Source organism: Grampus griseus, assembly GCF_964374135.1.
Source record: "Grampus griseus genome assembly, chromosome: 11".
NCBI lineage: Eukaryota > Metazoa > Chordata > Mammalia > Artiodactyla > Delphinidae > Grampus > Grampus griseus.
The window spans coordinates 64,646,294-64,672,113 of record NC_139005.1 but is presented as its reverse complement, the minus strand read 5'-3'; the positions used below and the strand labels follow the sequence as shown (position 1 = coordinate 64,672,113).

General features: G+C 37.0%; 1 protein-coding gene across 2 annotated transcripts in view; it reads right to left on the bottom strand.

Moving 5' to 3' along the window:
* The window catches only part of OTOGL (otogelin like), a gene marked incomplete at both ends in the record, with an annotated part of 147,726 nt that overhangs the window by 38,222 nt on the left and 83,684 nt on the right, over positions 1-25,820 (bottom strand). For both annotated transcript variants that reach the window (XM_082665792.1, XM_082665793.1), the window contains 8 exons: positions 837-904; positions 10,829-10,897; positions 11,206-11,285; positions 15,504-15,621; positions 17,610-17,888; positions 19,641-19,808; positions 24,892-24,918; positions 25,591-25,747. In XM_082665792.1, the coding sequence (XP_082521918.1) occupies positions 837-904; positions 10,829-10,897; positions 11,206-11,285; positions 15,504-15,621; positions 17,610-17,888; positions 19,641-19,808; positions 24,892-24,918; positions 25,591-25,747 (966 nt within the window). The remainder of the gene's footprint in view (positions 1-836; positions 905-10,828; positions 10,898-11,205; positions 11,286-15,503; positions 15,622-17,609; positions 17,889-19,640; positions 19,809-24,891; positions 24,919-25,590; positions 25,748-25,820) is intronic.

Here is a 25,820-nt window from a genome sequence, read left to right as displayed (position 1 = left end):
GTTCAGTGAGGATCATTTCATTGAAAATAGTTTTATTTTTCTCCTGAGCAGCAATCTCTAGCGTTTTACATAACTTGGTAATTTATTTTGCTTATTGGCTGTTTCAGAATCCAATAAAATGTAAACTCCATAAAAGCAGGAATTTTTGCCTGCTTTTATATTGCTTTACTTATGGTATCTGAATAGTTCCTAGCCAGAAATAGTGCTAAATAAAAATTGGTTGAATAAATCATTGGTTTATCAGAACAAGTAGCATATTTGGAGTAAGGAGATAATTTCTCAAGTTTCAGCCAAGACAATTACTAGCTCTGGGATTCAATGACCTTATCTTTTTTTGCTTACTGGTATATATTTGACATCTTGCACAGTGCCCGGCATATAGCAGCTGCTTAATAAATATTTTTGAATGCCCGAAGAGAAGCCCACAATATGCTCTTTATTATTATAAAGCATTATTATCATTAAAGAATTATTAAAGAAACATAATTATTATTAAGTTAATAAATTATCCAATTAATAAATCAATAAATAAAAGTATTAAGTTATCATACGTAATTATTATTACACCTATCACACAATTACTACTATTAAGGAATCATCCTTAAGACTTCATTTGCATTTTATTTGTTTTTCTTAGTGTGACCAGAGTCTAATTACTAAGAGATATCTGACAGTTAAGGAAATAAAATTGTTAAAATGTAATGCTTATTTAATTTAGCAAAGAAAGACTAGAGAGCATACCAAAAGAAGTTTAATAGCATCTGGATAGTGATACAGAAACATGAATAGACACAATAAGGAAATGACAAATAGCTGAAGAGATTACTCAGTCATACCTCACATTCCAAACCTGGCGTAGGTGTTAGCTTGTCAATCGCAGTGAAGTCTGATGGAGTAATCATTTCTGAAGGAAATGAAGAGGTCCCCTGCATTAGTGGAGTGGTATTGATCATATATAAAATTCATTTGTGATAGAGACCATGCTAAGAAATTTTATATAGATTATTTCATTTAATTCTAACAATAACCCTGTGAAGTAGATAATAATATTATTGTCATTTTACAGATAAGGAGACTAAGGTTGTAGAGAGGTAAGCTGGTAAGTGTCAGAGGCAGAATTCGAACTTGGCAATTTTGATTCCAGAGCACTGGCTTTTAAGCACCATCCTAGAAACATCTTCAGTGCCTTGTTGGTGTCAACACAATTGTTTGAACAGGTAGAAATATCAATAGTATCACTAAAGATTGCTCAGGGGTTACAAATTTTGTTGCATTTCTAACATGCGTAGTGAGGTTGATTCATTTCCCTGGTGAATCTCTAAAATGTTTCCCTTGCAAGCAGAATAGTTGCTGCTGTGGATCGTTGGAGACCCCAGTTGGGTGTGGCGAAGGAGTTACCCATGGAAAGGGAAAACACAACTGGTAAACACATTTGTAAGAGTTCTTCCAAAGCTTTTTGTTAGTACTAAAGGTATCTCTAAAATATTCAAAACCTGAAGGACTGTAGAAGAGTGAAAATGAATGGCTGAAATTTTGTCTAGCTGTAACTGCAGTGTCCATTGTTGATACCATCTAAAAATGACTATATTAGTTTGCTATAACTGCTGTAAACAAATTATTACAAATTTAGTGTTTTGAAACATCACCAAATTATTATCTTGTGGTTCTGGAAGTCCGAAGTCCTAAAATCAAGATATCAGCAAGGGCTGTACTCCTTCTGGAGCCCCTACGGAAGAATCTGTTTCCTTGCCTTTTCCAACTATGGATTGCCTGAATACTTTGATTCATGGTCCCTTCTTCCAACTTCAAAGCCACAGAATAATATCTTCAAATCTCAATTTCTCTCTCTCTCTCTCTCCCTCCCTCCCCTTCTCCTTCCCTGCTGATTCTGACATCTGACATGTGACACCTTCTCTGACTCTGACCCTCCTCCTTCTCTTTTATAAGGACCCTTATGATTACATTGGGCTCACATGGATAATCCAGGATAACTTCCCCATCTCAAAATTGTTAACTTTATCGCATCTGCAAAGTCCCTTTAGCATGTAAGGTCCCATATTTATAAATTCTGGGCATTAAGACATGGACATCTTTGGAGGGCCATTATTCAGCCTACCACAATGACATTAGACAAAACTTTTATTTTTTTGTTAAATAAATTCCATAAATAACCTTAATTTTGTACTTATTTTATGGCTTCTAACTTACAAAATAAATGAAGTAGAATAAAAATTCCCATTGCTTGGTCCTATAAACAGTGTTCATGGTATATTAGATGTTGTATCTTCTAGAGAATATGAAATTTTTACAGACTTAAATATCTTCATTTCCATCATCATAAATGTTTGAGCAAAGTAATAGGAGACAAAGTTCCAGCCCAGAGCAAGCACAGAGTCATGAAAAATTCTGATAACTGGGGGTCTGAGTGGTCTCAGCAATAAATTAGTCCATTGTTTTCTAAAATCATCAATGGGTTATAAGCACTGTCTTGGGGTAGAATTATAATAATCAAGCTTGTCGTAATAACCATAGCTTTATAGTAAGTTTTAAATTGCAAAGTATGAGTCCTACAACTTTGTCCTTTTTCAAGATTATTTTGGCTATTCTAGGTTCCCTGCATTTCCATATGAATGTAGGGTCACTTTGTCAATTTCTGCAAAGAAGTAACTGGGATTTTGATAGGTATTGCATTAAATCTGTAAATAAAATTTGGGAGCATTGTCATTTTAGCAATATTAAGTCTCCCAGGAACATGAGATGGCTTTCCATTTATTTTGATCTTCCTAATTCCTTCAATAACATTTTGTAGTTTTCATTGTACAAGTCATATACTTCTTTTGCCAAATGTATTCCTACATATTTTATGCTACTGTAAATAAAATTGCTTTCTTCATTTCATTTTTAGATTGTTCATTGCTAGTACATAGAAACACAATGATTTTAGTCACTGGTCTTTTTCTTCTGTAAGCTTGTTGATGTATTACTATTTGCCCATTAATTAGTGCTAACAGGTTTTAGTGGATACTTTAGAATAATCTGTATACAGGATCATATCATCTACAAATAAAAATAATTTTACAGGGTAGTTTTCTTACTTCTGAGGGTCATGGAGTAAAATCTATCTCCCCAATATAGTGACCACGGTACTTTAAATTGTTTTAGATGTTTAAAATATACAGTGACTATTGATTTGGGGGGATATTACAGAATGCAAAGTAGACAGCAGTACTTAGAGGAATTAACAGTGTATGTCCCAGGTTTAGTACATGCAGTGTTATTCTAAACTTATTCACTCCGTAGATTATACAACACAGGGAAAGTACTACCAGCCCCTCTCAAAATATGCTTTAAACTATACTAAATTCACTGATGTCTAAAATTTTACAGCAGTAGAGTAATTCCTCATCTCTACAGTGCTAATAATAAGACCTCTCTCTTAGCTTTCTCATAAAGATTAAATACATGCAAAGTTCGTACTCCAATACCTGACACATAGTAAGTACTCAGTAAATGGTAGCTGTTAAGAATAGGAGTAATGAGTTGGGGAGGAACCAGACGGCAGAGTAGAAGGACGTGCTCTCACTCCCTCTTGCGAGAACACCAGAATCACAACTAACTGCCGGACAATCATCGATAGGAAGACACCGGAACTCACCAAAAAAGATACCCCACATCCAAAGACAAAGGAGAAGCCACAATGAGACAGTAGGAGGGGTGCAATCACAGTAAAATCAAATCCCATAACTGGTGGGTGGGTGACTCACAGACTGGAGAACACTTATACCACAGAAGTCCACCCACTGGAGTGAAGGTTCTGAGCCCCATGTCAGGCTTCCCAATCTGGGGGTCCAGCAACGGGAGGAGGAATTCCTAGAGAATCAGACTTTGAAGCCTAGTGGGAATTGATTGCAGGACTTCGACAGGACTGGGAAAAACAGAGACTCCACTCCTGGAGGGCACACACAAAGTAGTGTGCACATCGGGACCCAGGGGAAGGAGCTGTGACCCTGGGGTGACTGAACCACACCTACCTCCTAGTGTTGGAAGGTCTCCTGCAGAGGCGGGGGGTGGCTCTGGTTCAATGTGGGGACAAGGACACTGGCAGCAGAAGTTCTGGGAAGTACTCCTTGGCGTGAGCCCTCTCAGAGTCCCCCATTAGCCCCAACAAAGAGCCCAGGTAGGTTCCAGTGTTGGGTTGCCTCAGGCCAAACAACCAACAGGGAGGGAACCCAGCCCCACCCATCAGCAGACAAGCGGATTAAAGTTTTACTGAGCTCTGCCCACCACAGCAACAGTCAGCTCTACCCACCACCAGTCCCTCCCATCAAGCCTCTTAGATAGCCTCATCCACAAGAGGGCAGATAGCAGAAACAAGAACTACAATCCTGCAGCCTGGCATGATATACAGTGGCATGATATACTCTATCCGGAAAGGATCTCATTCAGATTCGATGGAGAAATCAAAAGCTTTACAGACAAGCAAAAGCTAAGAGAATTCAGCACCACCAAACCAGCTCTACAACAAATGCTAAAGGAATTTCTCTAAGTGGGAAACACAAGAGAAGAAAAGGACGTACAAAAACAAACCCCCCCAAAATTAAGAAAATGGGATTAGGAACATACATATTGATAATTACCTTAAATGTGAATGGATTAAATGCTCCAACTAAAAGACACAGTCTTGCTGAATGGATACAAAAACAAGATCCATATATATATGCTGTCTACAAGAGACCCACTTCAGACCTAGGGACACATACAGACTGAAAGTGAGGGGATGGAAAAAGAAATGCCATGCAAATGGAAATCAAAAGAAAGCTGGAGTAGTTATACTCATATCAGATAAAATAGACTTTAAAATAAAGAATGTTACAAGAGATAAGGAAGGACACTACAAAATGATCAAGGGATCAATCCAAGAAGAAGATATAACAATTATAAATATATATGCACCCAACATAGGAGCACCTCAATACATAAGGCAACTGCTAACAGCTATAAAAGAGGAAATCGACAGTAACACAATACTAGTGGGGGACTTTAACACCTCACTTACACCAATGGACAGATCATCCAGAAAGAAAATTAACAAAGAAACACAAGCTTTAAATGACACAATAGGTCAGATAGATTTAATTCATATTTATAGGACATTCCATCCAAAAACAGCAGATTACACTTTCTTCTCAAGTGTGCATGGAACATCCTCCAGGACAGATCACATCTTGGGTCACAAATCAAGCCTCAGTAAATTTAAGAAAATTGAAATCATATCAAGCATCTTTTCTGACCACAACGCTATGAGATTAGAAATGAATTACAGGGAAAAAACCGTAAAAAACAAAAACACATGGAGGCTAAACAATACGTTACTAAATAACCAAGAGATCATTGAAGAAATCAAAGAGGAAATCAAAAAATACCTAGAGACAAATGACAATGAAAACACGACGATCCAAAACCTATGGGATGCAACAAAAGCAGTTCTAAGAGGGAAGTTTATAGCTATAAAAGCCTACCTCAAGAAACAAGAAAAATCTCAAGTAAACAATCTAACCTTATACCTAAAGGAACTAGAGAAAGAAGAACAAAAAAACCCAAAGTTAGCAGAAGGAAAGAAATCATAAAGATCAGAGCAGAAATAAATGAAATAAAACAAAGAAAACAAGAACAAAGATCAATAAAACTAAAAGCTGGTTCTTTGAGAAGGTAAACAAAATTGATAAACCATTAGCCAGACTCATCAAGAAAAACAGGGAGAGGACTCAAATCAATAAAATTAGAAACGAAAAAGGAGAAGTTAAAACAGACACCGCAGAAATACAAAGCATCCTAAGAGACTACTACAAGCAACTCTATGCCAATAAAATGGACAACCTGGAAGAAATGGACAAATTCTTAGAAAGGTATAACCTTCCCAGACTGAATCACGAAGAAATAGAAACTATGAACAGCCCAATCACAAGTAATGAAATTGAAACTGTGATTAAAAATCTTCCAACAAACAAAAGTCCAGGACCAGATGGCTTCACAGGTGAATTCTATCAAACATTTAGAGAAGAGCTAACACCCATCCTTCTCAAACTCTTCCAAAAAATTGCAGAGGAAGGAACACCCCCAAACTCATTCTATGAGGCCACCATCACCCTGATACCAAAACCAGACAAAGATACTACAAAAAAAGAAAATTACAGACCAATATCACTGATGAATATAGATGCAAAAATCCTCAACAAAATACTAGCAAACAGAATCCAACAGCACATTAAAAGGATCATACACCACGATCAAGTGGGATTTATCCCAGGGATGCAAGGATTCTTCAATATACACAAATCAATCAATGCGATGCACTATTTTAACAAATTGAAGAATAAAAACCATATGATCGGGCTTCCCTGGTGGCGCAGTGGTTGAGAGTCCACTGCCGTTGCAGGGGACATGGGTTCGTGCCCCAATCTGGGAAGATTCCACATGCTGCGGAGCGGCTAGGCCCGTGAGCCATGGCCGCTGAGCCTGTGCGTCCGAAGCCTGTGCTCCGCAACGGGAGAGGCCACAACAGTGAGAGGCCCGTGTACCGCAAAAAAAAAAACCATATGATCATCTCAGTAGATGCAGAAAAAGCTTTTGACAAAATTCAATACCCATTTATGATAAAAACTCTCCAGAAAGTGGGCATAGAGGGAACCTACCTCAACATAATAAAGGCCATTTACGACAAACCCACAGCAAACATCATTCTCAATGGTGAAAACCTGAAAGCATTTCCTCTAAGATCAGGAACGAGACAAGGATGTCCACTCTCACCACTATTATTCAACATAGTTTCGGAAGTCCTAGCCATGGCAATCAGAGACAAAAAGAAATAAAAGGAATACAAATTGGAAAAGAAGAAGTAAAACTGTCACTGTTTGCAGATGACATGATACTATACATAGAGAATCCTAAAAATGCCACCAGAAAACTACTAGAGCTAATCAATGAATTTGGTAAAGTTGCAGGATACAAAATTAATGCACAGAAATCTCTTGCATTCCTATACACTAATGATGAAAAATCTGAAAGAGAAATTATGGAAACACTCCCATTTACCACTGCAACAAAAAGAATAAAATACCTAGGAATAAACCTACCTAGGGAGACAAAAGACCTGTATGCAGAAAACTATAAGACACTGATGAAAGATATTAAAGATGATACCAACAGATGGAGAGATATACTATGTTCTTGGATTGGAAGAATCAATATTGTGAAAATGACTATAGTACCCAAAGCAATCTACAGATTCAATGCAATCCCTATCAAATTACCAATGGCATTTTTTACAGAACTAGAACAAATCAGCTTAAAATTTGTATGGAGACACAAAAGACCCCAAATAGCCAAAGCAATCTTGAGGGAAAAAAACAGAGCTGGCGGAATCAGACTCCCTGACTTCAAACTCTACTACAAAGCTACAGTAATCAAGACAATATGGTACTGTCACAAAAACAGAAACATAGACAATGGAACAAGATAGAAATCCCAGAGATAAACCCACGCACCTATGGTCAACTAATCTATGACAAAGGAGGCAAGGATATACAATGGAGAAAAGACAGTCTCTTCAATAAGTGGTGTTGGGAACACTGGACAACTACATGTAAAAGAATGACATTAGAGTGGCTTCCCTGGTGGCGCAGTGGTTAAGAATCTGCCTGCTGGTGCAGGAGACACAGGTTTGAGCCCTGGTCCAGGAAGATCCCACATGCCATGGAGCAGCTGGGCCCGTGTGCCACGACTGCTGAGCCCATGTGCCACAACTACTGAAGCCCGTGAGCCTGGAGCCCGTGATCCACAACAAGAGAAGCCACCACAATAAGCATGCACACTGCAACTAAGAGTAGCCCACACTCTCCACAACTAGAGAAGGCCCGCACACACCAACGAAGACCCAACGCAGCCAAAAATAAATAAAATAAATAAATTTTTTTTTTTAAAAAAGGAATGAAATTAGAACACTCCCTAACACCATACACAGAAATAAACTCAAAATGGATTTGAGACCTAAGTGTAAGACCAGACACAATAAAACACTTAGAGGAAAACAAAGGAAGAACACTGAAATAAATCACAGCAAGATCTTTTTTGACCCACCTCCTAGAGTAATGGAAATAAAAATAAACAAATGGGACCTAATGAAACTTTAAAGCTTTGGCACAGCAAAGGAAACCATAAACAAGATGAAAAGACAACCCTCAGAATGGGAGAAAATATTTGCAATGAATCAATGGACAAAGAAGTAATCTCCAAAATATATAAACAGCTCATGCAGCTCAATATTAAAGAAACAAACAACCCAATCAAAAAATGGGCAGAAGATCTAAATAGACATTTCTCCAAAGAAGACATACAGATGGCCAAGAAGCACATGAAAAGCTGCTCAACATCACTAATTATTAGAGAAATTCAAATCAAAACTACAATGAGGTATCACCTCACACCAGTTAGAATGGGCATCATCAGAAAATCTACAAACAACAAATGCTGGAGATGGTGTGGAGAAAAGGGAACCCTCTTGCACTGTTGGTGGGAATGTAAACTGATACAGCCACTATGGAGAACAGTATGGAGGTTCCTGAAAAAACTAAAAATAGAATTACCATATGATCCAGCAATCCCACTACTGGGCATATACCCAGCGAAAACCATAATTCAAAAAGACACATGCAGGGCTTCCCTGGTGGCGCAGTGGTTGAGAGTCCGCCCGCCGATGCAGGGGACACGGGTTCATGCCCCAGTCCGGGAAGATCCCACATGCCACGGAGCGGCTGGGCCCGTGAGCCATGGCTGCTGAGCCTGCGCGTCCGGAGCCTGTGCTCCACACGGGGGAGGCCACAACAGTGAGAGGCCCGTGTGCCACAAAAAAAAAAGATTGATGACTAATAAGAACCTGCTGTATAAAAAAACAAACAAACAAAAAGAAAAACAACTAATACTAAACTTTCGTTGGGTTATTTGTATGGAAATATGTTAATATAAATGATTCAGACATTACATGAAATTTCTAAAAACCTTATATGTTCTGGTATAATGTTATGTCATAATTCTAGTTATTACTTTAAAATGTATATCTCAGAAATAACTAAATTTCCTTGTCAATTGCATTATTATGAACTTTCATCAAATCTTTAACCGTGGTAATTTTTAAGTCTTTTGTCATTTACAGACAGTTCTGGGTGTACTCTGATGCTTTTGCAAAAATGTTCCTATAAAAGGGTTTCATCTTCAAGGAATTCATGGAAAAGACTCTGACAAGTACAGGTTTCTGGTAACTGACTATACTGCTGAACTGAATGAATAAGCATTTTCAGAACTCTAATGGAAAACTGATGAATTCATAAAAGTGCTAACAAAAGATCAAGATAAAAAAAAATTAATTACATGGGACTGAGTGAACTGGTGAGGATGATTATAATCTTTGTGACTTTCTGTTTGAATAAAAAAAAAAAATCCCACAAGGACTCAGAGACAAAAACTATACAAATCAATTTTCACTGCAAAGTAAAGGAGCTGTTACAGTGGAGGATTACTGGACTGAATGTCAATATTATGACATAGTATGAGTGTGTTTCGTGTTTGGTAATTGCAATCATTATTGCTTTTGTTGTGGTCATGCATTTACAATGCTTGGTGTCAGTTTATTTATCTCTTGTAAAAATAAAATACAGTGTGTGTGTGTGAAAAAAATAAAAATAAAATAATAAATATCATAATTAAAAAAAAAAGAATAGTAGTAATAGCGATGATTGTAGCGAGACTATTATTTGGAAGATGTCACAGGACTTATTAAAATCCTCCAGTGATTCGCCATGGCCTTCAGAAAAAAACACAAACCCAACAACTTTCCTCATGGGCCGTTTGTGATCTGGCCTCTAAACATCTCTTCCAGACCATCTCTTGGCACAATTCCCCCACACCACACTCTCAAGGTGCGATGACCTGCTTGAAGCCCCTCTGTGTGACGGGTTCCCTCTCGGCTGCAGGCCTTTGCACGTGCACACACTTCCTCCTTCTAGCTATCCACCTCTGACCTTCTGTTAGCCAACTGAGACTACACGTCCAGAATAAGACCCCTCCTGCTTACTGCTTGGACTTACTCCTACCGTAATATCACAACAGCCTATGGACTATTCGCTGTTTTAGGGTTGGAGCTGTGACTTGTTCACCATTCTCCCTTCCTCCCCCCTCCCCACCCCCAGTGTCAGGACAGTACCTGGCAGTGTTGACACTCAATGAAAGCTTGTCAAACATATTTAAAGAATAAATATCTGAATTTTTCTAAATTATAACCCCAGGAGATATAATACATTAGGTTTGTCAAGCCTCACTGTGAGTGGATTTATTCAATCCTTTCCTGAGGCAAGCTTCACAGTGAGGGAGCTAAGTGAGGGTTTGAGCCCAGAATGCCTCCTCCAGAGGCTGTGAGAGAACACAGGAATGAGAATAAAAGTGCTTAAAGGATGACTTCATTTGCCTTAAAGTCTCTTCAGCGTCAACTTAGTCACTGTGAAAATTTAATCAGGATTTAGCAAAAGCTAAATTCTAGGCAAAAAACGTGAGGGAAGTTCTTATTATCTATACTAACTGAAATGGGACAGAGGTGGACCAAATGTAGAAGCCATTCTGAAAATGTGGCTTGTTGATCCAGTGAACAGCTACTTAGTGAGACCAAAGTGACTGCTGGGTTCTCTCATGGATGGGATAGTACTAACACCAGTAGCTGTTTAGGAGTGCCAAGATTTAAATTACATGATGCTAAGTTTAGTGTCTAAAGTTGTAACGATACCTGTAAACATGGGTAGAGATGGCTTACCTGGAGAAATTAATGCTGGTTCTGTGGGAATCAGAGGTATGCCTACAAAGAAGCAAAGATACTCTTCTTTAATCTGTTTTGCTTAAAGTGAAGCCCACATAGTTCATATAAGGATGTTTAGCTTTAAGGAAAATATTTTGGGAGAGAGCTTGCAGAAGGAATGTGAGAACAAAGACTTACATGGTTTAGAAAGTAATTCAGAATCCAAAAACTTTGAAAAGGACAATGAATAAGAATCTCATGAAGGTTTATTGTCTGTCTAAAACTTCTGTTTATAGTCACTTGCCATCACATAAAAAATATTCAAGTATTTTACTTTTCAGAATAAGTGAAGTAAGGTTCACACTTACAGTCTTCTGGGTAAACACATTTGAGAGTGACTTCATCAAGGATCATAGTTTTAGGGCAGTAGGGCAAGCATCCTTCAACCCTTTAGATGAAAAAAAAATTAAAGTAAGAAAAAAATTTTAATATAAAAATATATTACATTTAATAGAGGAAACTAAGATACAGTTTTCCTAAAATTCTTCTATTCTCCTTGTCAAGCACTAAGCAGTGCTCTGCTTGCTGTTATTCCATCATACCTCATTGTACGAAATCACAAGCTAGTGGATGATAAAGAAATATTCATGATTGAGGCAGAATCTGAACACAGAATTTTCAAAACATACACTTATGTTTGGGACACACTAAGGCCATGTTCTATAATTGTGATTTTACTCTATGTTCATCATATCGTTACTTTCCTATGCTCCCCAACATATAAGCAGAGAGACACACTCTTTGAATATCCATAAGGATGTTGGTAGAACAAAAAGAGAATGTTCAGGGGCTCTGCCTGCTTATTATTAAGCCCTGAAGTCATTGAAAAGTAGTTAGAAATCTCTGGGTGGCAGAGATGGAGGTGGGACATGGCTGCTCTTCTCTGAGAACAGGGAAGGGGGATGGCAGAGGCTGCAGTTCTCAAGAGCCTCAGGGCCTGTGCCCAAAATAGTGGCCGTGCTCTGGGAGGAGGTGGTTGTATATGAGCCTAAGGAGACTGAATTTCAAGCCCCAAAACGTCTGGTCTTGTGTGTGGTACATGAAATCAGGAGGCCCACATTTCAAGAAGCATGGGCTTGGGAATCGGGGACCAAAAACAGGCAGGACCATCCTGAATGCTTATCCTCTAAGGGAATGAAGCCAAGATAATGACTGAGGTAAAGTCTTCCTTCTCGTTCAGTTGGGGCTCAGAGTCCAATTTATTCTGATGCAAAAGAAATATATCCTTCATGTACAACCAATTATTAGATTCATACCTACTAGAGAGAATTACTGTACATATAGTTTAAAAAAGGCTTGCTTATCTGCCTCTCAAATACACCAGCAGGCTATGATACTATTTTTAATATTTTAAAACATTTCCATTTGCCTTATCTATAAAGTAAAAGATTTGGACCAAAAATACAGCCCCTTTCCAATTCACTTGACACTAGGGGCACGTGTTGCCACCAGAGGGCACTCTTTCATGGAAGGAAATCCAAAACCAAGAAAAGCTAATTTCTCTTTTTAACAGAGACCCTTTGGCCATCTCTTGGATACTTCCTTCACAAATTTTTTTAAAAAACATTAACAGCTCAGCTTATAAGACCAATTATTTATTTCATAAAGTGAACTTAAATAATAAAATTTTAACCAGTATATGATATTCCTATCCTACTCTGAACTCTGTCAAGCAAAAAAGAAAAAGTTACTAGATTACTGAAAATACTAGGGCCGGTTGATTATCCTCACATTAAATAAACATCATTTTTTATGCAACTCAATTATTCTGCAGTTGCTTTATGCAAGTCAAAACCACAGCTATCGTTTTAAAATCATCTTCCAAAACCCAGTGACTTGTTCCTTTAAAATGTCATCATGGTTGCACACAGCAGGGTCCTCTTTATTTTGTCATACCACTGGTAATCTAGTCAACTTCTGACTGAAAAATATGCCTCAGATGTAGAACAGTTCTTATAATAGGTATATTATGTAATAGGGATAGCTCTGCTTACATATGGGCTCTGTGGTATGCTAGTTGGCATCTTTTCTCATAAAAGTTCTCATTTCCACTAGATATTTTTATTTTCAACACTTGCTATGTGCCAGAAACTGAAATCATCTAGAACAAGCAGGGTGGTTCTGCTGGGGACTTGAAGGAGGCGTGCAGGGCTATGTTGACACGCCAGCTCAGTACTTGAGTCTCCCCTCAGGACGGCAAGTACCAGGGGGAGCCATAATGAGGTGCCTCAGCCCAGGGAACCGGAAGAAGTAGAAAGAAGTAGTGGTGAAGACAGAGATGAGAAACAGTTTGGCAGGGGGGAAGTTTCATGCCGAGTCTCTTCTCTGCGTTCTAACTATACCAAAAAAGAAACTTCGGGGGAGCTACAGACCAAACAATGGAAGCACTGAGGATCTGGGTTCAACCACCCTGGAGACTGGGTATGCCACAAGAAATAAACTAGCCAAATGCCACTTCAAAATATAGCTCCATTTCCTCCCCAGTGCCAGGGCTGGCCTTGCCCCTCTCTTTTTCTTCCTTCCTCCCCAACGTGCTCTCCTTCCTATGGGGCCCCTGTTATTTCCCCTCCTCCCGATGGCTCCCAGAAGAGACAGGAAATAGGTTTGTGAATGTGGGAGGTCCAAGTGAATGGTGAAGACTTCTTTTCAGAAAGAACTGGTTGTTTTTATTTTTAAGAAAATAAACAGAAATATCATTTCCTTCTCTCTGTTCCCATAGCACCTGTTACCCAACAGGATGTAGTTGTTCAAACTCTGGCTCTGCTGCCTGCAAACTGTGTGGTCTGAGGCAAGTTGCTTAACTTCTCTGTGCCTCGGTTTGTTTTCTCTTCTGAAAATGGGAATAATGAGATTACCAATTGTACAGCACTTAGCACAGCATGTGTCATGCTGTAAATACTTCAATGTGCTAGTTGTTGTGGTGGTTATTCCTCTAGCCCTCTTTCCCCTGTATTGTCAATTATTTGCTATTGTTCCTGTCTTCTTCCTAAAGACTGTGAGCTCCTTGAAATAAGGGCTACAACTCATTTACTCATATGTCAGAACCTTTTCTAGTGCCAGTGTTTGTTGTAGAGCAGAAGCTCATAAATGACTAATGGAAAATGATTCTTTTAAAAATATTCCCTCCTACTACTGTTGCATTTCTCTGTTCTCCTTTACAACAAAATTCCTTAAAAAAAAAAAAAAAAAGCTGTTACATTGCTTATCTCCATTTTGCCTCTTCCTATTCTCCAGATCACCAAATCCGACAAACAATTTTCAGTTTGAAATTTAAAATCCTCAGAACCAAATTCCTGGCTTTTCCTCCAAACTGCTCCTCCTAACATCTTCCTTATCTTAGTAAATGGCAACTCAGCCCTTCCGTTAAATTGAAATCATTCGAGTTGATATTTGACCAGTTTTGACCACAAAAATGGCGATTTCATATGATTCTGAAACATACAAAATGCTGAGACCTGAACTGGAGTCCTTAACTCCTCTTTCTCTCATAACTGACCTTGACTCTATCAGCATCCCTTATGGCCCTAAGTTCAAAATATATCCAGAATCTGTTCACTTCCCACATAACCTCCAGGGCTACCAACCTAGTCAAATCCCCTTCATGTCTGTATTACTGCCCTGTTCTGCCCTTGTTCTTCCCCTCACCAAAAGTCAGTGTAATAGCCAGTGTAAACATTTTAAAAGATCCTGTCACTCCTCTGCCCAAAATACACCAGGACGTTACTCAGAGAAAAAGAGTCCTCAGGGCTTCCCTGGTGGTGCAGTGGTGAGAGTCTGTCTGCCGATTCAGGGGACACGAGTTCATGCCCTGGTCTGGGAAGATCCTACATGCCGCTGAGCGGCTGGGCCCGTGAGCCACGGCCGCTGAGCCTGCGCGTCCGGAGCCTGTGCTCCGTGACGAGAGAGGCCACAACAGTGAGAGGCCCGCGTACCGCAAAAAAAAAAAAGAGTCCTCACAACAGGCTACAAGGCCCTATATGATTCACCCACCACTACGATTCTCTGCTCTCTTCTCCTACCTCTCAATTTTGTTCACTTTGCTCCAATTAACTGGCCTCCTTGCTCATCCTCAAGCACACCAAACACATTCCCATCTCAGGACCTTTACATGTTTCTCAGATTGAGAGGCTCTTTCCCCAGATATCCACATGGCTAGTTCCCTCACTTCCTTCACATCTCTTACTAGATGTCACCTTGTCAGCCTATTCTTCCCTGACCACCCTACATTAATGAGCAAACACACACACACCTGCCTTATGCTCCCTTACCTTCCTTTATTTTTCTCCAGAATACCTAAGTCTATCCTACAATATATTGCATTATATATTTACATTTTTATTTTTTATTCTCTGCCTCAATGCAACAAAATGTTTAAGCTGCGGACAGGTAAATACTTTGTTCAATACTGTATCCCTAACAGCTAGAAGAACTGCTGGCATACAGCAGACCCTCAATAACTACTGCTTGAATAAAACAAAATAAATTCGTGAATGAGTATCTAGAACAAATTATTGTTAAGAATTTTTTTAATCTAAGAAAAAAAAATCACTGACAGCAGAATCTACTAATGCTAGAATCTGTTCATGAATGGTTAAACATGACTTACGGTGGAAGAAATTTACATGCTAGAGCTGCAGGGTCACTGCACGTTTTAAAACAGGGAGTGGCACAAGGTTCATATCTCCATTCACACATCCTCCTGTAAGGCACTGCTGCCTGGATTTCTGGGGAAAAATGAAATTTAGATTGTGTACAAAAATGGACAGCTTGAAAAATAATGATTTATGATAGTAAACCTTTAGGGTTTGACCTTTCTTTGATTATAATGCTGTGGAAAAGACAGGGCTATGGGGAATAAAAAGCATTGTAACTGCTTGCTGATCAAAGCATTTCATACTCAGGTTGAATATCAAAATGTTAGTTTATCTTCCAAACATTTAAAAAAGCAAGAGGTGCAGGAGGCCAAGGAAAATTCTAAATCTTCTTCCTTTCTTTATGTTTAGTGGGTGTTCATTGATCTATGTATCATGATAATAGCATACACTTGTTTGGAATTTTATTTTTTGCAAAATAAATTTTTGTCCATAATTTTATTTTATCCTTGCAACAATCCTGTTGAGTGGGTATCACCTCCATTTTATAAATGAAGGAATTGAGGCTAAGAGGAGCCAAGTGACTTGCCAAATTCAAACAACTGGAAAAATGACAAGACCAAAGACATATTTATTGCCTGACATCAGACGTAAGGAAAACACTCCATCTTTGTTCTTCTCATAGAATTTAGCTCATTGCCTTGTACACGGTAAGTATTATCTAATGACAAAAATGAATGAATAGGTTTTAATAATACATGCTTGTAGTTAGAAAAACCTTCCTTGACTGAAGATCTTTCTCCTGCACACTCTGCTAATATTTTCCCCTTCCCACATCATAGACCAGTCCTTCTGCAGCAGTCCAGAACTATCTCTGAAGGAGAGAGCTCCATAAGGGAGAAAGTTCAGGAAGCAGGTTATGTTTCTTGGACTTCAGATATGGAATTCAATTCCAAGGTATGAGAAGGAAAATAAGGCTTTCTGGAAGGCATCTATGCATCTAAATATTAAAATACTCATTAGACCTGGGTTAGTAGGATCATGGGGCATGAGAGAGGGTTGGTTCCAAGACTAGAATAAACCCCTAGTGTATCCTAGGTTTGGGAAGCCCACAAAGATGAGTTTCTGAGATTTTGATGATGCCATTGGCTGCAGTTGTCCAAAGCTCAGGTAAGGCCACTGGGTCTGGTTCTAATGCAGCAGATTTGTGTATTGGAGAGGAAATAAAGGCATGCAAAATTCAACTTTTAAGTAAATTCAAGTAAAAATATCACACTCACTCTATAGAATGTTGTATAGCCATGTCAGTGACTCTTTTTCTCATGAGTCCAGGAGCCCCATTCAATAGGCAAAAATTTGAAGCTTAGTTTGAATTTTCTAAAATCCAAAGAGATTTATAGAAATGTATCCACAACAAAAAAAGGCAAATGATTAGCTCTCTTAGACTGACTTAGAATCTGAGTCTGTTAGAATGAAAAAAATTTGTTTGGGAGACTCAAGGCAGATATTGAGCTCTTAGGTTTTGAAAATAAAGCATGACTTTTAAACACTGGATAAGGCAGTGAGGATTCCTCTCTGAAATTTAGAAAATTCAATAGCTATAGAACAGCAAGGATCTCTAGAAATAAGACCAGGATTCTGCTGAACCAGAAAAATCTTCTAGAGGTCAGTGGAACCAGACTCCATAGTATTCAAAGAACAGAGATAAACACATTGTCTTTATCATTAAGAATCAAACTATATGAGAAGTTGCCTTCTAATGAAGGAAAAGGTAGATGCAAAACTAGACAACAAGGAGACATGGGTAAGTTCTGTTTCCAAAGCCCAGACAGCACTGAAAGTAATCATTGAGGCAATCATAAAAATAACATCATTTAAGGCTATTCTAAACAATTTACCACATTAACTTATGGGATACTATAACCCTATGAAGTAGGTATTATTATTTCTCCCATTTTACAGATGCATAAACTGAGAGGCAGAGAGGTTAAGAAACTTACTAAGGTCATAAAAGGTCATGCAACTAATTAAAAATGATTTTTAAATTAAAACCTAATAAATATTCTGTCATTATTTAAGTTACCTACTTAATCTGTATTTGAAGATCTCAGGAAACATACCTTCTATGCTGAAGCTACTTAAATGTTTAAATTCTTCAGAATCATCATATTTTGATGCTTTGGCACTAGAATCTGTCAATATGATGAAAAAGCCTTTCTTGCTGCATAACTCAAAAGCACTGTAACCAGGAATCCAGAGGTCCTGATGGTGAAAAAATGTGGCTCTCTGACGAAAGGCTGAATTCACCTCCCACAGTTTCAGAATAAGAGTGTCATCATCATGGACATAGAGAAAGTAGTTTGGCCTTTCAGCAGATTCCAAGGAAACAAGTGCCAATGCTGTAAAACAGAGCAGTGTTTGACAACTCCCTGGGTTCTCTGGAGAAGGCAGATCATCAGCACTGGCATCATAAAATTCATTTATAAAGCTGACAAAAACAGAACTGCACAATTGTCATACATAGTTAATGCCAATCTCAAAGATTTCAGAAATGATTTATAAGATCTCTAAAGGAAAAAATAGTATTTTAATGCAATGCATAAAGTGACAGCTCCAAAAATAATCAGTCTTTGATAAGTTCCAATTTTTAAATAATTGATCATGTCTTTGGGCGAAAAAAAGAAGTATCAACTTAGGACCCCAGAATGTACAATTCCATACAAATAGTTGAACAGTTAATTGGACACACATTTGTACTTGCAAGCTTTAACATTTTCAAATGTACAAAATCTACAAATGGCTAAATTGGATGATAGAAAAGAAAACGAGAATAGAGAAACAGATCAATTTAAACATGGTGGTGCATTTCAATATCACTGGATTCTTAATAAGCAAATGTTCTTGCAAGTGATTTTACTGCATTAAGAAAAGACTATTTGCTCAACATTATTGTCTATTTCCCCAGAGATGATGAGAAAGCTAACGAACAACTACAAAGCATTTGAGAAGTGCCATGCTTTTTTGTTATGCACTTTAAAAGTTTCCCTTATATTTATAAAACCCATGGCATAAGTTTCTTCATTGAGATTTTAGATTTAATTTCTTAAACCTTAATTTCTTTAGGTCTTAATTCCTTAATTTAAATGTACTAGGATTTTTCTATTAAAAAAATTAATTTTTGTACATCATACAATGAAGAGCTCTCTCAAATCCAATAAACGATTCCAAAGGCATTTATTGTGTCCTAAAACTTACAAACCCCTCTGCTGAGCACTGGAAGATGCGAAGAAAAATAAAAGATATTTTTATAAGAGAAAAAATATATAACTAATATATAAATTAGAACTTTAGACTGTGATAGGTGTTTTCACAGTTTAAAAAGAATTAAAGGAGCTCTTTTTACAAGAATGGAGCAATTTATTTTAACTGGAAAATCAGGAGATTTCTCTGAATTAAGTGAAACTTAAGTCGGATTCATTCATTCAATAAATATTTCCTAAGTTTATAGAACACAACATGCATGGTTCTAAGCAGGGTAAGAATAGTAACAATGTAGCCTGAACATCATGGATCAGAAGGGGACACTAACCACCAGGCAGAACAAGTGCCAAGTGGATACGACCAGTATAGATGTACAGGGGCAAACCAGTAAGTGTGGGGCCAGGTACCACGACAGACAAGGCCACGTAAGAAAAACAGACCATCTCAATGACTATCTAGACTTTGATTTATGGTCTTAACTTAACTTGCTTGATATTAAATCACAACTTTTTTTCTTTAACTTTAATCTGGCATTAAAATCTTTCACATGTTAATTATCAGAAGACTATTTTTCAAAAATTTCAAATTAAGTTCTGTGATTAATGCTATGAAAACTGAAGCTGTGCTTTATTTGGGACCAAAAACTCAACCAAACAATTGCAATTCTAATTGCATCTATATATGCCAACAGATAAACAAAGAAATGATTTTATATACAAAAGAGAGAGCTAGTTCATACACCAGTGTCTTATGTTATTTCAAATCCTTTAGAGCACCTAGAAAAATGTCATAAACATATTAGATTCCCCAATTAATATTTACTGCATGAATAAATGAAAAAAGGTCAATGGAAAACTAAATTCTTACTTTCAGTTGGAAATTATACTTACACGATGCCTTATCTTTGAAAAGGCCTGGAGTGATCATAAAAGTAAAAAATAAATTGCCATGAATACTACTTCTTGGCAGAGAGAAAATGTTTCTACTGGTCATATTGATCCCCAGAATAAGGCCAGTCTGCCCATAACTTGCCAGCATATATGGTCCTTCTCCAAGCCCTAGTTAAATGCAAATGAGAGAATTATAAGTTGGCATAGGATTTTTACATTTCAAGCTGCCATTTCAATGGAATAAATTCTAATACCAAAAAATACTCCGAAAATTATTGAGCATTTAAACATTCATCAGTAACAAAATAACAACTCTTTTCAAAAAGAATATATTATATTGATTTGGAATATATACATATTTAGAATATGCAGTTTAGAATATATATATACATGACTGCGTATGTGTATATGTATATGTACATGTATACCTAGTGGTGATGGATAAAAGGTTGACTTAAGCTTTCTAGACCTCAAATTTTCTCACCTATTTGAAGATGTTTGTCTAGGTAACCTTTCACTCTAATATTCCAAGACTCTAATCTACTCTCAATAAACTTAAGCTTAGTTCTATCAATGGTAAGGTATTTTGATAGTCTTCTAAAAATCATCTCTCCTTAATAGGTTGCATTACATTAACACAGAATTCACAGACATGATATACAATATTTTACTATTTGGGGGATTACTGAATTTCATCAGTGAGGTATGTCTATAAAGAAGAAAATAAGATGATGCTGAACAGAGAAGCCAAATGTCATGTTACTTATGCTGTCCTTTCCATACACTTCAATGGTTTCATATAAAGTGAAAAATATATACTATAGTTAAAAAAAACTACTTAGTGTAGAACCAAACCTGAAACTCAGTCAAAGTAGTATTCCTACAAACTTCATCTTATAAAGAAAACTATATAAATTAATTTTAAAATTCACTAATATTAAAAATAAACTGATGCGTTAAGTTTTATAACGTCAGTTTACCTTCAATCCAATCTCTATGACGTTTAATGTTTTAAAATAAGTGAGGTACTATAAAACTTTGAGGTTTCTTCTGAATTATCTAAATTACATAATTATCAGCTGTGTACTTTTACAGATATATGTAGATATTTACGTTGTAGTTATGTAAAATGCTAATATAGGTGCAATAGGTGGTTTCAGAAAAGAACAATCTGGTTGCTCTCAGTAAATTTCACTTTTCCTCTTTTCTCCAATTTTTATCTCAAGGACAGTTTTCCTTTCCCAGACTACTCTTAAGATGGATGGAAAAAAATTCAAAGAAACCCACAACCTGGGTTTTTCCCCTTTCAGGATGAAAACGAAGCCTAAGAGAAGGGGAGAAGATAATTGGATTAGAGGGTTACAAAGTCTCCCAAACAGGAAGGAGAGCAAGAACCAAAATTTCCATCATGAGGAACAGGAGAAGGTAGGGATTATAGGATGAATCTTCAAGTGCTGTCCCATCCACTGAGTCATCAGCTGAGACACTTCACCACTGAGCAGCTAGGGTCACCTCTAAGCCATGGGGAAGGAGCTTTAGGAGGGACTCAGACACCCTGAGTGCACATGGAGCTTTGAAAACCTCTGCCCCCCACACCAAGATGGAACTGAGCAGATGCAGGAAGAATTTCGCTATGAGCCTGGCAACAATGGACTCCTCACCACTGTTACAAATATATACCCTGCACAGTTTCTCTATGAGCCAAAGTCTACAACACCCAAGAAAACTATATCATTAGTCTCCACCACCTACTAGCTCATTTTCTAGGGAAGACAAGAGCAACATAAACTTCCAAGATGAAAATATACACCAATTTAGATTTGTGTGAATATGTAAATAATGTACAAATAGGTATATAAACATGTAAATCATGAGATTCAATTCAAAATGAAGACGACACATACAACTACAGCTTGTGGGCTTCAAGCACCCTCACAGATGTCCAAGAGAAGAACAGGAGAAAGGAGATAGACCACTAAACAAAATATTCTCTCCCCTACTGCACAAGTACCTTCCTACAGCAACCTGAAGAGACAACTGTCATCTGAGAAATCCATTTGTATAAAAATCGAAAGCTCCTGAATTGATTCCCAGTCGATGGATATCTTGTGTCTGAATTGTTTTCCTGCATTTTCACTAGCAATTGAGGGACAAAAGTCACTGACTTTATCATTAATTTTCTGCAGGGAGAATTATAATTTCACTGTCTACTAAAAGCAATCATTTCCTGTAGTTATTATTTAAGCACAGTATTAAGAATATCTGATCTAATAAAATCACTCTGAACTTAAAACTTGCACAACAATTTTTAGCAGGATCTTGAAGTCTTAACTCCCTACAGCAATAGAACATTTATATTTTTAGCAAATGCCATAAAAATGAAGATACTAGAAACAGTCATTGTGTGAAGGATTATTGAACTTATCTCAGTAGTAACCTCTGAATTTTCCTACTTTAAAAATTTTTTTCCTCCTACAGAATCACAATCATTTATCTCTGCATTTGCTTTGAATAATTTAAGTATTTTAATAACACAGTGTCCAGAGAAAAATGCCAGCTATGAATGTCCAAAGAAGACTAGGTAAGTTTACAATAGTTGTGAAATTATTTGAGATGAAACAAATGAAGAATGCTCATTTAAAACTTTTTTCTTTTTATTACTATCAACAACTTCCACAATTCTTTATTCCCGTTCAATTATCTACCTTGATCACATTACTTTCACAACTCTTCCTCTCCTTGGCAGGTTGACTCTGTTCCCTATTACTTTGATCATAGGAAACAGAATCTCTGTCTCTCGTGGGTCTCATGAAGGCCGAATGCCCCGTGTTCACCCTCTGAATACTACCAATACAGTATTACAAATGAAACTAGAAGAACTGGTTTGAAGAATCTTGTAACACATTAGGAAAAAAAACCATCAGTAGAAGTGCAGCAGACTTATTGACAAAAAGCAAAATGTACCAAGCAGTAAGAGGCAGAAATTCAATATTCATAGAAAATTCTGCTTCTGTTTCCAAGGGCCTGCTGAAGGAACGCCAGAAAGTACAAAGGCACAGATGGAGATTTTCACAGCAGAACTGTGTGAGGAAGGAATTCTTAAGCGAGGAAGTTATTGGAGCGTTTTCTCAACTTGCTGTCTGTGTACGTTGTGTACAGCATATGATAACGACGTGCGGTGATCATTCCTAGACTAGGATGTGCTAACCATAACTAGGCAGTGTAGCATGGAGATCAAGCTCGTGGGTTCTGAACTTAGATTGTTTATAAATCCATTTACCACATTTTGGCTAAACGACTTTGACCAAGTTATTTAATTCACCTATGCCTCAATTTCCTCCTTTGTAAGTGTTAATAATGATAATAATAATGTTATGTCTTTCAGGCATATTTTGAAGCTTAAATTATATGATATAGGTATAGTTAACACAACAAAAGCCATTTTTATTATTAGGTACTTAATATTAGGCAATCAGTCTCATCTTAAGCATGGAATCCAAAGGATTGATGTGGAGTGGGTGTGGTGCGGGAAATATGTTTAGTTTAGATTTTCTTTAACAAACACAGAATTTTTTAAATGTGGGATTTTTTTCCTCTTCAAACTTCCAAAGATATAACAGAAACAACCAAAGACTAAAATGTCCATTTTCTTTTTAATTCATCATCTCTATTTTACTAAAATTTTCTGGCTTTCTTTGTACTTTTACAGCTGACAGATTTCTTCCTGGCTCAATAAGTCATGGAAAATACTTTGCATTGGTTGTTTGGTTTTTTTCTTTAATAGATCAGCTTTCCTATAACTGTTACTCTAACCTACTCATCATGGGTTTTTGTCCAGTTACCGTCAAAGTGGACACTTCCCTGGATCATTTTATTTGTCTGAATTAGGTTTAAGTGGCTACGCCTTCCTCATTAAATAGGTTTGACAAAAAGCAGGCTTCAATTCTGCTAATGTCTGGCATTTTCAATGAGGATATAATTCTCTGTCTCTTACATCTATGCCTTAGTTTTAGGCAGCACCTCCTCTTAGACTTCCCATTGCAAATCTGAATGCTTGGGAGACTAGATTTTCATTATTACTAAATCAGTAAGTTCTCATTCTGATAAGATATAAATAATTATTTTGCCTAAAATGATGGCTAAATAAATTCCTATATTATAGTTTGTTTCTTTGATTTCCACAACATAATAAAAGTTTGAATAATGTCCATATTTATTCATAATGGTAAAAGGTATACGTTTGGTATATATCTTTCATCCTTTTAACCTAAAAAATTAGCTAGCTTTACTCATTCATTCATTCATGTTATTCAAAAACTACTGAGAGCCTCCTAGGTGCTGAGAACTTAGTTACAACACTTTTATTTTAAAGGGAATAAATTTTAGCACAAATACTTAGAAATTTAGATACATTTTAGAAGGCAATGGCTTTCATTGAGTCATACAGTTGGCACTTAAACAACATGGGTTTGAACTGTGCAAGTCCACTTATACGCAGATTTGTTTCAAGAGTAAATACTACAGTAGTACACAATCCATGGTTGGTTGAATCTGAAGATGCAGAATTGCAGATAACACAGGGTGACTATAAACCATACATGGATTTTCATTTTTTTTTTTTTTAGTTATAACAGCACCATTTAATAAGGCTTTATTTTGTTCCAGCAGTATAGGTGACATACAGTGTCTCATCTAAGCTCACAACAAACATAGAAATAAACAAAATAATTAAACTTAAATGACTTAACCAGGTTCACAATGTTCATACGTGACAGAGAGTGGACTCTAATCCAGATCTAACTTCAGCTGCAGTTAATGACAACCACACTATAGCTTTTGGTTCCCAGCAGAGGTAGTGCGTTATTAGAAGACCACTAAATCTCCACTCAGAAAGTCCTGGAAACTGTCCTGTGACTCAGCCCAGGGGACTCAGCTCTACCTCAGTTTCCTTCTTACGTCTCTAATCCTTCCTGGCTCACTTGCCATTCCCTAAATGTATACGTTCCCAACTTCCTACCTTCAGACTGTATCTTCTTCTCCTGAAAATCATCTTTTCCTCTCTACACAGCCATACATGGATTTTCAATTGCACAGAGGGTTGGCGCCCCTAGCCCCCTCCTTGTTCAAGGGTTAACTGTATGCCAAATTATGAACTCTTCATACCTTGTTCCCAGCAAACTTGTTCAAGAATTTTGAATCTGAAGATATATTTAATAGAATACTATAGTGATATTCTTTAAATGTCACATACCTTCATTGTAATAGTCACAATCGAGTGCTAAAAGGAAAAAAGAAGAAATGTTAAACTAAATAAGGATCTCACCACTTATCTCAATATATGCAAGATATGGTTTATCAATGACAAAGTGAAAGAACTCAGAACGACATCATTATTTGCGAGTTTTCTCTGAGCAAAGAGGATTCTTTAAGAGTGCTCTGTAATAATTCATTAAATTTCCTAAGATTATTTTATAGGTAGGCAAATATATCTGCCAATTTATAGATGTCCACTGAAAGTGTTAAAATCATAAGCTGTTCATCAGATGACTTACTATCTACACAAGTAAATGAAAAGTTTAGAGTCAAATCTGAACGCAAATTCAAAATGATGTTTTTAAAACTATGTCTCTTATCATTAGAACAGTGGAATTTCATAGCCATAAGAGAAATAGTCATAAACAGTATCTCTGAAAATGGTATGTAAATAATTTGTAGTTCAAATGTTACAGTCATAACAGTCTAACACAGAACAGAAAAACTTACTTCAAAGTTTCTTTTATAAATCCTTTAGCTATACTACAATTTATCTGCATTGTCAAAAGAATATAAAATTTACTCATCTTAAAGAAATTCTATTTCCATGAGTCCATGGTATCGCTTCTAAGATAAGACAATATGAATCTCTTCATAAGGTTCCCACCTAATGATGATGCCCTGAGAGGATACTCACAACAAATAGTAGATGATCTCCAGTGAACAGAAACCCCTTCCTGACAACACTTGTACGCATACGCTGCTACACTTGTGCATAAACATTCACAATCCCCACCAAGGTTACAGTTACACGTGTCTTCATGACAATTTTTGGCAAAAGAAGTAACATCAATCTGAAAATGAAGTGAAAGATAAATTAATTTCAAAAACTACTAACTACAACTGATTAAAATTCAACCTTCTAAA